This window comes from Protomyctophum bolini, assembly GCF_963924005.1.
Source record: "Protomyctophum bolini genome assembly, chromosome: 23".
NCBI lineage: Eukaryota > Metazoa > Chordata > Actinopteri > Myctophiformes > Myctophidae > Protomyctophum > Protomyctophum bolini.
In genome coordinates, this window is record NC_137884.1 from 14,624,829 (window position 1) to 14,640,574 (window position 15,746).

The 15,746-nt window shown below is 41.8% G+C and overlaps 1 protein-coding gene and 1 long non-coding RNA gene across 3 annotated transcripts; both read right to left on the reverse strand.

The window, feature by feature from the left end:
• Positions 1–5,822: 5,822 nt before the first annotated feature.
• On the reverse strand, positions 5,823–8,289 carry LOC308311198. Its single transcript, XR_013963598.1, has 4 exons — positions 8,037–8,289; positions 7,710–7,806; positions 7,182–7,268; positions 5,823–6,006 (listed from the first exon to the last, which is right to left on the reverse strand). It is a non-coding gene; the product is annotated as an uncharacterized lncRNA (long non-coding RNA).
• Positions 8,290–8,762: 473 nt separating this feature from the next.
• LOC308311197 (uncharacterized protein) lies at positions 8,763–15,387 on the reverse strand. Of its 2 annotated transcripts, XM_080757804.1 has the most exons (9): positions 15,286–15,387; positions 13,975–14,201; positions 11,209–13,234; positions 10,962–11,050; positions 10,493–10,556; positions 10,119–10,222; positions 9,614–9,725; positions 9,427–9,531; positions 8,763–9,021 (listed from the first exon to the last, which is right to left on the reverse strand). In XM_080757804.1, the coding sequence occupies exons 3-8, from the start codon at positions 11,320–11,322 to the stop codon at positions 9,433–9,435; spliced, it is 582 nt and encodes a 193-aa protein (XP_080613930.1). In that variant the 5' UTR covers positions 11,323–13,234; positions 13,975–14,201; positions 15,286–15,387; the 3' UTR covers positions 8,763–9,021; positions 9,427–9,432. The 2 variants fall into 2 exon arrangements, 1 of the variants encoding a protein (XP_080613930.1); XR_013963597.1 differs by lacking the exons at positions 8,763–9,021; positions 9,427–9,531; positions 9,614–9,725; positions 10,119–10,222; positions 15,286–15,387 and having other exon boundaries at positions 10,492–10,556; positions 10,962–11,053; positions 11,211–13,234; positions 13,975–14,107.
• Between the last annotated feature and the right edge of the window lie 359 nt (positions 15,388–15,746).

Below are 15,746 nucleotides of genomic sequence, written 5' to 3' on the forward strand. Positions count from 1 at the left end.
GCGACTGCTTCACTGTTTATCACAATGATAATGCTGAAATGTTGTAACAGAACAATTTAATGTTATAGCTAGGAGAAACACTTTCCTCGTACTTTAAATGGTACGTCAATAAGCGACCGCCACAAAGCGACTGCTTCACTGTTTATCATTGATCATGCTGAAATGTTGAAACAGAACAATTTAATGTTATAGCTAGGAGAAACACTTTCCTCGTACTTTAAATGGTACGTCAATAAGCGACCGCCACAAAGCGACTGCTTTACTGTTTATCATTGATCATGTTGAAATGTTGCTGAAACAATTTAATGTGTTCTTCGTTGTGAACTGAAACACTGTGTTCATTAACAAACTGTAAATAAAGTACCAACCGAAAAAACAAAACTCGTTTTTTTTCCACCGCTGGGGGGGGGGGGGGGGGGGGGGGCGTGGCTGCTTGAACCCCCTGCCGTTATAAGAACTTTCCGCCTCTGCCCTCATCCTACAGTAAACCTAAATGTTCTCCCTTTACAGGATGTCCTTCGCCCACCTCCACAGGGCACTGCCCTTCCTTGGCCAGGAAAACAGAGGCCACGGCACATCAGTCAGGTGACTCTTCACATTCTGTCTTCGTGAATGTGTTGACCCTTAAACTCATAAGTCGGTCTCTAAATCAGTGGTCAGTGACTTTGGGCCAGAATTAGGCCAGTAGCAATATCTAGCTTTACAATTTAAGTCTCATGCACCAAAGAGGAGCACACCTGGGCATGCGACTGGGTTTCACCTCAATCTGATCATGAGTTCACTTTCAATAGAGTGAATGTATATCACATATTGACCATGTGCTCCGGATATCAGCTGGCTTAGTCTGCATTACTAAGGGCTTGACCACTAGATGGCACTTGTTGCATCCGCACATATATATGTATAAGAAAGGCTAGATGGCTCGCCCGCACTGCTGGCCAATGGAGCAGATAAGCATCCTGAATCATAGCCACATTTATAACGTTTGTAATAAACCAAACCATTTGAAAATCCATCAAGATTTCAGCGAGTTAAGAGTATTTTTGTTTGAGCAGATCACCATAGAACGTACCAGAAAAGTTCATTGTAGCAACTTGCAAGATGGCTGCCGGTGAACGACGCTAGAGACTCCACTTTGCGCCATCTAGCCTTTATGTATGTCTATGATCTGCACTGTCCTTTGTGTTGCCTGGAGCAGAGAATCTCAAATGGTTTGACACCGGGACCGGCATCTTGCATTAACCATGAACTCTCAGCTAGGGATCACAATAACAAACTTAAGTTATTCTTCCTCTATGACCCTGTCGGATAATTTTGCAACTCACTTGAGAAACACTGAGCTAGAGACAAAATATTTGCCATTGGGTTTGTTTGTATTTTATTGTTTACCCTCCCTATTCTTGAACATAGTTATGCCCTCATTTTCTGATGTTTTCCAGAACTATGCAGACCATGATGCCGAGAGTCTGCAGACTTGCTGTAGTCCATCAACTCCTCGGCCAGGTATAGACCACCAACCCAGTCCACCATAAACACACCTATAATTTGACTCAAGTACCATAATGTGTTCTCTCTCTGTCCCTTGCTTGCTCCTCCAACAGGGACAGTTGTCGAGAAGTGTTGAACTTGTTCGTGATCTCTCTTCCTTCCTTCACCTCCCTGGATTACGAGAGCACCGATGTGTGCAGTGCACTTTACCATCATCTTATCAACCGACATGGTGGCATAGTTAAAAAATAATGGTGGGAGCTCTTTTAAATCCCACAGGAATACAGTCTTCTTCCGCATGCAGGCTTATGGACAGGTCAATTTTATTTGTATTTTCTTTTAAAGCTCACTTTTGTACCTAGTACTGTACTTCTTTAAAATGTCGGTTTAGGACCAATGAGGGTGGATTCTGCCAATGCCTTTCAGTTGGAATAGTGTTTTTTTGTTTGTTTTTAGCAGACATCAGCAATTGGCACCAAACCCACATAGGCAGAATTAAAGTTTGGTGTGACTGCACCCTTACTCAGATATTTCCCCTGTCCTGAGAGCTTTCTGTACATATAATTGTATTTGTATACTGTTGTGATGCTGTGATACAGATGTTTGATATTATATGTTTAATAACTTGATATTCATTGTGTATAATAATTGGACTTGGACTTTGATTTTATCGATTTAAAAAAGAAAGTTTATCACTTTGATATTCATTTTGTGTTAAAATTTGCAGTTTGTTTTTTGTTTTAATCTAGTTTTACTTGAAACATTTTACTGTTATTGTAAAAAAAAGAATGACATATTTGCACATTTGTATATTGTTTTATATTAATAGTTGTAGTTGGGGTTCCTATGACTGTTGTTTACCTCTCACTGTTGAAGTTGTGCCCAAAAAATAAATATTGAACTTCAATCTCATGGCAGGATTATTTTTCTTTTATATAAGGTATTTTCCTGCGGGTTATCTCTTGGGATTTCCACAGATAACTAAGCCTGCTGTCTCTTGTTCATCAAAGTTTGTTTTTGTCATCACAGGCCTGGTTGGTGTGACAGAATTCTCCAGGGTGCCCTGTCCCACCCACCCCATCAGACATTCCTTGATTACAGAATATAGATAGGAACTTTGAATAAGTACATGATTGCAACTCCTGGTGAATACCATATGTCACAAATATAATTTTGTCTCCTGCTAGAAAGTGATTGCAGCTTCTAGCTCTAAGCTGGTAATAATTGCATCAAAACAGCTTGGTTTCATTCTTGGGAGTTATATTTAAAATATAGCCCAATCGGATCAATTTATCAGAGGACCCACCCCATCCCCCAAATATTACTGTACATATCTTTTTTAGCCCCTCCTATGTTCAGCTTTTAGTGTGCACTACAGTGTGTTTTATACTAGTCCTTACCCGTTCTGATATATGAACACCAAATGATGTACAGTGTGGGTAATGTGATTTAATAGATCATGTTATTGGTGTATGTATTTTGAGGAGAGATTGCTTTAATGTAGTTGTGAATCTACTTGATCACCGGACATGGAAAAACATGTGACATAGAAATAAAAGTAACAGTCAGGGTTGCGTTTGTAGTGTAGCAATTGCATTAAAGGGACACTTCACCCTTTTTGCAAAAAAAAAATGTTAATAACATTTAGAAGATTTAGAACACTTTCCTGGGGGTCTTTATATGTGTGTAAAATGTGGTTTTAGATATTTTAGATTTTAGCAGTGAGCCCATTGTCAAGTGTTTGATGGGCTGACTGGGCTTGCTTCCTTCCTGGACTACAGTTCCCATAATGCTTTGGTACACCGTGCACTGCTCCTTGTGGATAGGGGGATGGCTGGAAGTTAGCTCACTGCTAAAATATCTAAAACCACATATTACACACATAAAGACCCCTAGGAAAGTGTTCTAAAATCTTCTAAACAACATTAACATATAATTTTTGGGTAAAAAGGGTGAAGTTTCCCTTTAAGGTATGTATGCCATCCAACGACGTCAAGTCTGTGGGGGCTATGGGGCTGTAGCCCCCATGAAGAATTAAATAGCCCCTTTTAGCCCCCATGAAGATTTTCGTGGACATTTTATATTAACATTACAGATTTTCTGGGAATTATTGACCCTCTGTGACTCCGTCGCAAAATTCCGAAAGGCTGTTCAGAGGTGTTAAAAGTACTCAAATGCTAATCAGGTTTCTTTTGTTTTCACCTAGCCGCAGGTATTATATGCCTACAGTACAGTGCCCATAGGCGGCGGGTGTGTAAGGCTAGGGAAGGCTTAGCCTTCCCAAAAATTATGCTGGGTATTTTTTTAAATATATATAATATATGTGCGCAGCATTATATAGAAGGCTATTGTGTGTGTAGTGTGTGTGTGTGTGTGTGTGTTGTTGCTGCTCCCTGGTAGGTAGGCTATACAGCAACTGGCCTAATCAGCATATGATTGGCTACTATTGGTATGTCTGTAAACCTTGTCCGCTTCCAGTTGCTTTGTAGCAAACAGTAGCGCGCGCTGGTTTGTTTTGGGAAACAGCAAAACGCAAAATGTATTTTCCAAGGCAAAGATAAAGTAATTCAGAAGAAGAAGCTGTGACTCGGCTGTCAGAACTCAGCACCACCACCAGTGCCCGCACGGTTCACAGTTCACACCACTGCAGCAACACTGACACGTTCAGCGGAGTGACTGCTGTCTCTGTGCCGTCTGTGAAGAGCCATGAGCCGCGACTCCCGGGAGGGGCAGCAACACCTCCGGGTAATCTACACAGACTATAGTGAGACTAAACACACTGACTCTAGAAAAGACCCATATCGTCCAAAATAGGCTAATCAGTCGTTGTCTGTGTATAGGCTAATTCATTGGTAAAAGTACGCTAAATAACTCATTTTTAGACCATTTGGGAAATAAATAAATCCGCGGCGGCGCGATCTATGGGGAATGGACACATAACGGACACCCGGGTATAAATGCAATAATTTATTAACAAGAAAATAATGAATATTTACAGATATATGACATGTTAAAGAAATCTGTCGGTGAGCACAGCCAAGCACTAAACATAACATAGTTGAAACAACAATAATGAGACAGACACAATTCAGAGTTTCAGAGTATTGGAATAGAATGTATTCGAATACGGAGACAGCAGTGACGCGTTACAATGGAACACCGTACTGACTCAACACATCTCAGTCAGGCTTTAGCTTAAATACATTATTACCCCCCCCCCCCAGGGGTGGGTGAGTCTTGTATACATGACATCAGAAGACCCCTTCAGAACCACACATGTCACAGGTCACAGACAACAGCTTCTCATGGCTTGGTTTATGACGTCCTTAAGTACAAGCATTCCACATTTCCTTGACATTTCCCCCATTTATTCATTTAAGAACTCAAAACCAATATCACAACTCTCCGGACGTAGAAGTAGGCGAAACGACCCTGAAATCACATCAGGTAAAAAAATTCCTACAAGGCTCTCTTTAAGTCTATCAGAGCAACCGCCCTCAGGCCTACGTTACACAGCGTCACCACAGTTTTATAACAAAAAACAAGGCGAAGCCGTCCGCTCAGAACTGTCCACCTGCACACTTGACAGTGTGCTGCAGGCGTCACGTGGTTAAAACTGCACAGAGCAATCCAAACCGGCAGTCTTGTAGCTCCTGCACAGGGCTCAAACACAAAGCACTAGGCTATTGCACATCTCATCCACAAGCTCAGCTTGCAGATTGGCCATCTTGACAGAACAGCTGCAAACGTCACAGCTTTCCAAAGACCGGAAATTGTCACCGCACAGGTGACGCAGCATCATTCTTCTGAAGCACATGATCGCAGAATTCAGAGTCCAGAGTGCCAACAGCACTTATATCCCTCATTTAGGAAACCAGCGTGGAGACGTTCGCGGATAGCAGACTAGCCACGCAACAGCTGTAGTGAGTCTACAGTCCACCTGCCTGCTGGCAATATAGCCTGGTTGTGATATGTAGATGTGATTGATATTTTTTGTTTGTTTTTTTAAGTCATTCTATAACACAAAGTAATTGAATTTATTTTATGTATTAATTGTATTTTATATATTACTATGTTATTACTAATTTTATGTATAACTATATTACTAATTGTATTTATTTGATGTATTACTATGTTATTACTAATTTTACTTCATGCATTACAAATAGTATTTGTTTTATGTATTACTGTTATTACTAATTTTATGCATTACTATATTGATAATTTAATTTATTTTATGTATCATTGTCTATATTACTAATTATATTTATTTTATCCATTACTATGCTATTACTAATTTACTTTTATTTTACTATTTTAATTTACTATAATCTATTTTTTTATCGTTCGTTTTATCCATTTATTTATATTATTATCTAGTTATTTATATTGGTTTATTATTTTATTGTTTAGAGCCCTGATTGATCACATCTACATATCACCACTACCAGTCAGGATCTGAGTGACTCAGAACCCTGGTGACCTCCAGATGGAGCCACACAGGAGACCAGCAACGTCCTAAAGAAAAGAAAGAAATGCTCATTACTACTTTGTTCATAAAACAATATTGATTGAAATATTTATTAACAGTTTGCAGAATTACAGTACATGTCAAGCACAAACTCAATACAAAGACTGTTAACTGCAAGTGGACGACCCAATTAAGCATTACACTTGTTTACAAGAGGGTCCACCATGTTAAATTCTTTAAAACATTTAGAGACGTACAAAGACACTTCTATATAGTCAAAGAACAGAACAGGAATTCATCATAAAGGAGGTAAAAAGGGAAAATAAACGTATACAGTGAGGGGAAAAAGGGAGTCAAGGGATTCACATGTCTTAATGACTGTTGGTAGGGCGTTCCACATTTTGGTGGCATAGGAGTGAAAATAATTTAGTCCCTTGTTTGTGCCGAATCTGGGTTGTACATGGTTCGTTGCACTCCCTCTGGTGTTGTGGGTGTGGACTTCGTTAACATAAAGGAAGTATCTAGACAGGTACATGGGTATCTTGGTGGTGTATCGAATCTTGTGGACCAGACCCATTGCAAGATGCTGTACTCTGTCGTCGACCCTAAGCCATTCCAGCCTGTCAAAGTGGGCAGGAGTGAGGTAGGTTCGGGGGGTGAGGCCAAGTAGGAGCCTGACCAGTTTGTTTTGGGAGGTCTGGAGCCTAGTTTTAAGGGCCTTTGAGGTGCTGTGGTACCAGGAGGTGCATGCATAGTCAAAGAAACCTTGTACGAGGGCTCCTGTTAAGGTCTTCAAGGTGTTTTTGTTGACCAGTGAGGAGATCCTGTAAAGGAATCTTGTTCTTTGGTTGACTTTTTTGATTACGTTGGTGGCCATTTTATCACCGGAAAGATTAGCCTCCAGGATGGAACCTAGGTAGGTAATTTCATCTTTACGTGTGATAACATTGTCACCAACTCTAACCAAGAAGCCATTTGCCTTGCTGAGATTACTATTAGATCCAAAGAGAATGGATTCAGTTTTTCCCAGGTGTAAAGATAGTTTGTTATCAGCGAGCCAGGTGCAGATTCTACCGAGTTCAGAGCTGAGGGCCTTTTCAACCTGCAGTTTGTTCCTGTCCGAGACTAGCAGTGCCGAGTCATCTGCGAACAGGAACAAGTTGCAGTCACAAGCTGATGTCATGTCATGATCATAGTGTGTGTGCGTGTGTTGTATAGTTACCTTGCTGTGATGTAACTCCAAAGGTGATCAGAAATAGTTGCTCCATCGGCTAGAAACGTGCTCTTCACCGGCATGATGATCTTGTTCCTAAAAAAAGTCTATAGTCAACCCTAACTGATTACAGAACATGATATAAAAAAACACAACTAGAAGGATTTAGGCCTGTCACAATTACCTAATCGCCAAGTATTTGAGATACTTTTTTTAGAGATTAGTCATAATCGTCTCCATGTTGAAAATGTTCATATATTGTCAAACATTTTAAAGAAATAATGGAAGCAACCGATCTACAAGCTCTAAACGTGTCACTTTGTAATTTTCTTCTCTTTTAGTGTATAAAGTTGTTGAATTATGCCATGTGCAGCTTTTGGTTTACAAAGCCTACAAAAGCCAAAGTTTTATTTAGAATGTTATGTTATGACGCAATTAAATTGTTACTAGTAATTTATTTGAGAAACAATTAAATCGGCCATTATAAAACCTCAAATTCCGACAGGCCTAAACGGGTTCCAGTGATGTCTACCGAACCTTCCAGCTCCATCCGAGCCTCCCAGCGACCCAGAAGTCCTCAGCGGAAACACCCAGGGAAAGCTTCGGATCTCGGGCATCGGCTGAGATCTCCATTCTAACAAAGAACGAAAGACAGACAGACAGACAGACAGACACACACGCACCCCAAATTAGCTTTGCTGTGTGTGTGGGTGTGTGTCCTGTCACAACATACACATGCACTTACAGTAACGTTTAAGAATAGGGATTGACCGATTATCGGCAACGGACGATTATTGGCTTTTTACTATAAAGCCTATAAAAAAGCCCCAACCCTAAAGCGGTTCGTACTGTCGAGTTCCTCACCGAAGCGGTTCGTATATGTTGAGTTCCTCTCCGAAGTCCTCCAGCGTCTACCCAGATCTCCGCCCTCTGTCCTCCCATCCATCCAGGCCCAGGTCGGAAGTCCTCCAGCGTCTACCCAGATCTCCGTCCTCTGTCCTCCCATCCATCCAGGCCCAGGTCCGAAGTCCTCCAGCGTCTACCCAGATCTCCGTCCTCCCATCCATCCATGGACAGACCTGCAGATCTCTAGAGGCTCCAGCTGCGTCTACTGCCATTTCCATCCTGAGAGAGAAAGAAGAAAGCATTAGCTCTACAAGCTCACAACACGTTGCAACGCGGTGTGAGCTTGTAGATCTGCTATTTTTGCTGAACGCTCCCTCAGAATAGGGATGCTGGGGTGAAGTGGTAGTGTCATTAAGACTTTGATTAGCTTGGAAGGCTGACAGACATTCAACCACAGTGCCACTAGGAGGCATCAACACATGTACAGTCCTCAACATCTTTTGTCATTTTTTATTCAAGTGCTTCTAAAAGCAGATGAGATATTGACTCTCAAACTATTGTGCATTTATTATTTGTCATTTAGATTTATCATAAAATATTTAAAACATTTGGATGACTGTAGTAAATGATGCCATTCTTCGTGCCATAACAGTACAAAAGCAGTTATCCATCCTCAGAAACAAGCCATAACTATTCCTACTCACAGCTCACCAGAGTCCTCTGAGGAAGCCCCCGGGGGGGGGGGGGGGGGAGCTTTGGAACGGATCTCTGTCCGGGAACATCAGCTCGTCTATCGATATCTCCATTCTAACAAAGAAAGAAAAGAAAAAAAACACACCAAATTAGCTTTGCTCTGTGTGTGCGTGTGTGTGTGTGTGTGTGTGCGTGTACCCTGTCCAGCAGTGGCGTTCCAGCGACGTCTACCCAGATCTCCGTCCTCCCATCCATCCATGGACAGACCTGCAGATCTCTAGAGGCTTCAGCTGCGTCTGCCATTTCCATCCTGAGAGAGAAAGAAGAAGGCATTAGCTCTACAAGCTCACAACACGTTGCAACGCGGTGTGAGCTTGTAGATCTGCTATTTTTTGCTGAACGCTCCCCCCAGAATAGGGATGCTGGGGTTTTAAGACTTTGATTAGCTTGGAAGGCTGACAGACATTCAACCACAGTGCCACTAGGAGGCATCAACACATGTACAGTCCTCAACATCTTTTGTCATTTTTTATTCAAGTGCTTCTAAAAGCAGATGAGATATTGACTCTCAAACTATTGTGCAGAGTCATTTAGATTTATCATAAAATATTTAAAACATTTGGATGACTGTAGTAAATGATGCCATTCTTCGTGCCATAACAGTACAAAAGCAGTTATCCATCCTCAGAAACAAGAAAGAACTATTCCTACTCACAGCTCATCAGAGTCCTCTGAGGAAGCCCCCGGGGGGGGGGGGGGGGGGGAGCTTTGGAACGGATCTCTGTCCGGGAACATCAGCTCGTCTATCGATATCTCCATTCTAACAAAGAAAGAAAAGAAAAAAAACACCCCAAATTAGCTTTGCTCTGTGTGTGCGTGTGTGTGTGTGTGTGTGCGTGTACCCTGTCCAGCAGTGGCGTTCCAGCGACGTCTACCCAGATCTCCGTCCTCCCATCCATCCATGGACAGACCTGCAGATCTCTAGAGGCTTCAGCTGCGTCTGCCATTTCCATCCTGAGAGAGAAAGAAGAAAGCATTAGCTCTACAAGCTCGCAACGCGGTGTGAGCTTGTAGATCTGCTATTTTTTGCTGAACGCTCCCCCCAGAATAGGGATGCTGGGGTTTTAAGACTTTGATTAGCTTGGAAGGCTGACAGACATTCAACCACAGTGCCACTAGGAGGCATCAACACATGTACAGTCCTCAACATCTTGTCATTTTTTATTCAAGTGCTTCTAAAAGCAGATGAGATATTGACTCTCAAACTATTGTGCAGAGTCATTTAGATTTATCATAAAATATTTAAAACATTTGGATGACTGTAGTAAATGATGCCATTCTTCGTGCCATAACAGTACAAAAGCAGTTATCCATCCTCAGAAACAAGAAAGAACTATTCCTACTCACAGCTCATCAGAGTCCTCTGAGGAAGCCCCCGGGGGGGGGGGGGGGGGGGGCTTTGGAACGGATCTCTGTCCGGGAACATCAGCTCGTCTATTGATATCTCCATTCTAACAAAGAAAGAAAAGAAAAAAAACACACCAAATTAGCTTTGCTCTGTGTGTGCATGTGTGTGTGTGTGTGTGTGCGTGTACCCTGTCCAGCAGTGGCCGTCGGGAGTCGAACCCGCAGCACGCCGTCCGGCTGGCTTGGCAGCATAGGTGCCCAGACAGTTGAGCTAACCGTCCGGGCCACACTTAAATATTTAATTGGAATGAATTAGAGCGACAATAATCGTCCAGTAAAAAGAAACCTCATAATCGTGAAAGGCCGGTTCTTACTGTGCGGTTCCTCACCGGGCAGGCCCAGGTCCGAAGTCCTCCGGCATCTACACAGATCTCCGTCCTAAGAAAGAAAGAAAGAAATATTAGCTTTTGTTGAGCTGCATATTCAGAACCACTTAAACCCTCTATAGATTTGATAAAACAGACCTTTAAAGAGAGCATTTGGTATATGCTCCGATTTCACTCTACACAAATTGATTTGCCAAACATAGCAGATCTACAAGCTCACAACACGTCGCAATGCGGTGTGAGCTTGTAGATCTGCTAATTTGGCTGAACGCTCCCCCCAGAATAGAGATGCTGGGGTTGAAGTGGTTAAAAAAAAAGTGTCATTAAGACTTTGATTAGCTTGGAGAGCTGACAGACATTCAACCAGTGCCACTAGGAGGAATCATACTGCCATGCTATACTTCGTACCATAACAGTACAACAGATATCCATCCCAACAAGAAATATTCCTACTCACAGCTCATCAGAAGTCCTCAGAGGAAACGCCCGGGAGGGAAGCTTTGGAACGGATCTCTGTCCTTCCACGACGTCTACCACGACCCATCCACCCTAAGAAAGAAAGAACGAAAGATTAATTTAAGTGACCAAGAGCCAGATATATGTACATTGTGTCCTTTCACATCATACACAAAATGTATAGAGAACATTTAAAACAGAAGCAGACCATACCACTCGCAGTAATAGAAAAGTCTAAGTGGTTTCTTACTTTGAGCCGCCTTCAGAGCCCCCCATGCAGATTCATCCATGGACAGCGAGAACTGCAGATGTCCACCTGTAGGGGCTCCGGTTGAGCCTCGCAGCATCTGGAATGAAGACATGGTGGTTATAGTCTATGAATGGCTTTGCACATCACTCACTTGTTGCTGCTGCCAATAGGAATTTGTGATGTCTGTGTGGCGACAATTGCTGTGTGTCTGTTTTTTTATAATACATACAATTTATATAGCACTTCAAGGTACCCAAAGTTGCTTCACAAAACAGTAAAAACAAATTTATTTTAAAATAAACTAGATTAAAAAGGTTCAAAACTAGATTTTTTTGGCATGTTTGTGAAGCTTTTCGGTTCCACACCAGTAACTGCTGTTCAACACTAACAGCTACATCCATGACCTCCCTGCAACAACATCAATGAAGTATGGCTATGCAGACGACCCGAGTACTGTGTCCCAGTCTGGAGCCGTAGCTCTCATGTCAAGAAGCTGGATGCTGCCCTCAACACCGGATGGGCCACCCCAAACAAACTGCCTGCCTGTTCTCGCTGGAATCACTCCAACAGAGGTCAGACGAGAAGCAGCCACGCTGGCCCTCACCGGGAAGGCACAGCTGAGTGAATCCCAGCCATCTCCTCCACAAGGTCGTCAGAGACACCACAGCACACGTGCCTCAAGTCACGGTGCCCTTTGCCACAACACGCACACGCACACACACACACACACCAAGTCACGGCGACCTTTGCCACAGCACACGTGCCTCAAGTCACTGTGCCCCTTTGCCACACAGGCCCAGGAACTGCTCCACACAACACCAGCTGACACCTCCAAGGCATCCTGGGTGAAGGCAAGACAGAGGGACCAGTGGAATACATTGAGGACCCCAAATATGTTCTTTGCCAGCACCTCCCCTGCAGAAGTGGGACATCTCGGACAGTGCCCACTGTGAATGCGAGGATCCACTACAGACTGTGGAACACGTAATGACCATTTGCCCCAAATACCGGCCACCGAATGGTGATCGTGGCTTAGGTGACCTAGACAATGACACATTGTACTGGCTTGCTGCAACAGAACTGAAGTTCTATGGACATACGGCAGAAGATGTTTAAGAAACTTATTTTTTGTAATTTCTTCATTTTTTCGGCAAACCTTTGTGGCATTTAATTTATGGAACATGTGGATGTTTCTTTATTTATTGGTGAAGTTTTAGTGCCACTTGTGGCATTCTTTGAAATGTATTGACACGTTTGATATATGTTTTTGTTAGGGATGTCCGATATTATCGGCCGATAAGGCATTAAAAATTAATAACCCTAACCCTTAATTTTACTTTATTTATTCTTTTACATTAAAAACATCTATACAAGCTCACAATACAATAAGACACATGTGAGCTTGTGAGAGATTAGATCATTTTAGATGAGACATTTTGCATGAGTCATTATTAATAATTACTTTTGGTATTTTAAGTACATTTTATACCAAAACCTTTGTACCTTTACTCGAGTACATGTTGAATTGTAACGGAGTATTTCTATATTGCAGTATTGCCTACTTTTATTTAAGTAAAAAGTTTGAGTTATGTTTCCACCACTGGAAAAAGCCTGCATATCGGTATCTGTTGATATCGGCAATTAGGAGTTGGACAATATCCAACACTGACTGTCGGACATCCCTTGATTTGTGTGATTTTTGTGGAGCTTTTAGTGAGTTTGTGGCATTTTGTGCAGCTTTTGTTTGTTTGTTTTGTGAACGACCAAAGAGCACACCCAGTATGTATCACAAGGCTATTCCACCAGTCATCTACATCTCATAAGCAGCCATGAACTAAACACCACAGATATCACAATTTGACTTTGGCAGCAGCAAGAAACGACTGATATGCAAAGCTCTTCAGCCATGCTTCTCTCTATACAAACACTCATAATGTCCACATGGACATCTTAGCTGTCAGGATGGGGTGGTTCACACAGGAGACCAGGTTCAGTGTTCTAGCAGCATCTACGGTCATCTCCATCTACATTAGAAAGAAAGAAAGACATCAGAAGCTGACCATATCACTCACAGTAATAGAAACATTTTAAAAGGATCTCTGGCTAATAAGACAAATATTCCTTAACATTATACTTGCCATCTATAACTAAAATTGTAAAATATAAACCAGTTAAATATTTTATTTCTTTCATATAATCTTTTACTACATAGGAACTGTTCCCGTCGCAGGTTTATGATGTCCATGTGTGGTCCAGCGCTATGGAATGCACTTGCTAATAAAAAGTACTTAAAATATTGCTTTGATGCTTATATCAATTAAGCTGTTTTTGTATTAGCAAACACACGGACAGGCCTCTTTCATACTAGAGTAGCCTAATTCATCCGCTTCATTTACAGACATCAGTAAAACGTGACGTGACGTCCGTATTTAGAATACAACAGCAGTGCTTATTTTCCAGATCCAAACTTAGCGTTGCACAAAGCTTGCTTAATAGCGACATCAATTCATTCCAATCCACATTAAATGTCGCGCTCTGTGTGTTCATTCATCCGTATGGTATCGCTCATTTCATTAGCTTCAATAGCGTGACACATCCATGGTTAGATCCTTCCAATCGATCCAATTTCAATACTTGTGTCCGTATCAGAGTAAAGATTTCAACTTGAATGTAGGGCCAATATGCCTTTCTTTCTTTTATCACCAGAGATATACGGTTTAACGTGCTCACACTTTGGGACTTGGGCGTCTTGTTGTTTACTCACTTGTAGTCGTTTGTCGATGGTGATTGATGATGACTGTCAAGTTATTCGGGATTTTCTTCAGAAACCTTTTTGCCCAAACTTGAAAAACGGCTTAGCCGACAGGGGGAACTGTGGTCAACTCAAAAAGACAACTTCTTTCCTCTTTTGTTTGTTTTTACTTGAAATTGTGGTACAGGTAAGTACAGTTGTTGGTTAGGTATTAGGTATTTAGGCATTAGGTTGAAAACCTTAAACAGAGAAAAAGACAAAAAACAAATACAAGCTGTCATTAACTATGTAAGGTCTAGCCGCAATTTGCAACTCTAGATTTTTTTACAATTGGTTGAATCTAGAGTTGCAATAACCTCCATCGACTTCCTATGCATGTTTTTTGGTTTGTGACCTCCTGGTCTTAAATTACGTTAAACTCACCAACATTGCAGCTGTAGTCCAAGCTTGAATTATCCTCTTTCGATCTGGTGTCGCTTGTTTATCATAAAAGTCCCCCGTAAAGATGTTATGAGATACTTTATGTCCAAAATATTCCACAACTATTATTCCGAGCCGCCATCTTGGATTTTTTCAACGTGCCATAAAACAAGACGTGAGGGGGAGCGCTTGTTTAATAGCGTCCCTCCCTCCCTAGGGTGTCGGCCTCTTCTTTGGGTGTCTTACCTGCGCAGGTAAGATTCTATTAAACAAGCGCTCCCCCTCACGTCTTGTTTTATGGCACGTTGAAAAAATCCAAGATGGCGGCTCGGAATAATAGTTGTGGAATATTTTGGACAGAAAGTAGCTCATAACTTTTTTTATGGGGACTTTTATGATAAACAAGCGACACCAGATCGAAAGAGGATAATTCAAGCTTGGACTACAGCTGCAATGTTGGTGAGTTTAACGTAATTTAAGACCAGGAGGTCACAAACCAAAAAACATGCATAGGAAGTCGATGGAGGTTATTGCAACTCTAGATTCAACCAATTGTAAAAAAATCTAGAGTTGCAAATTGCGGCTATGTAAGGTCATACTTAAACAAAAACAATAACTGAAATTCACTCATTTCACTCGAATAACCATAGTTACTAATGTAACCTACATGACTGAATCACTAGTCACTTGGGTAATCTAAATAAACAGGTTGTTTTAACTCATATTTCTTCCATAATTCAATTCAAGATCATCACATCAACTTAGCAAGCCTATATGCAACTTAAATCAAACTTATAGCTAATTATAGCAGTTAAATTTGGCCTAGCAGCACAAAAACATAAATAACTTTTATAATAAATTTAAGCAACAAAATAAACTTCAATGCAGTAACAATTAACGCACCAGTGGCATTCCCCTTGATGGCTTGAGGTTTCGGTCTTCCCAGCTCCAATGTTTGCAGTTCAGTTCATGAAAAGTCTTTCAGTTGGTTCTGCTTCTCTCCATGCTGTGTTCTTCACTGCTGCTGCTCTCATACTGGACAAACACTTCCTGTTTTCAGTGCCTCGCCCCAATCAGTGATTGTCACCAGGTGCTGACTACTCATGATCAGTGATTGACACCAATGATTGATGCCAATCTGCGGGAGCCCCCATGAGGATCATCAGAACTCGTCGGCTCTGATGCCATCAGAAGTAGCTGGAGACAGTGGACACACACACACGCGCACACACACACACACACACACACACACACACACACACACACACACACACGCACACAAAGCAACACAAAAAGCAGCAAATGTGCTGGCTTCTCCTTCTTCAAAGTACTCCTTGACCGCAACCCGGAAGTTATAGCCTACA

What these genes read in the sequence shown, in the direction of transcription:
- LOC308311197 (XM_080757804.1), bottom strand. Translation starts at nt 11,322, where the DNA reads ATGTCTTCATTCCAGATGCTGCGAGGCTCAACCGGAGCCCCTACAGGT. An exon ending in CTGAGGACTTCTGATGAGCT is followed by an intron (nt 10,557 to 10,961) that starts GTGAGTAGGAAT and finishes TTTCTTTCTTAG; the next exon opens with GACGGAGATCTGTGTAGATG. An exon ending in GCCCGGTGAGGAACCGCACA is followed by an intron (nt 10,223 to 10,492) that starts GTAAGAACCGGC and finishes TTTCTTTGTTAG; the next exon opens with AATGGAGATATCAATAGACG.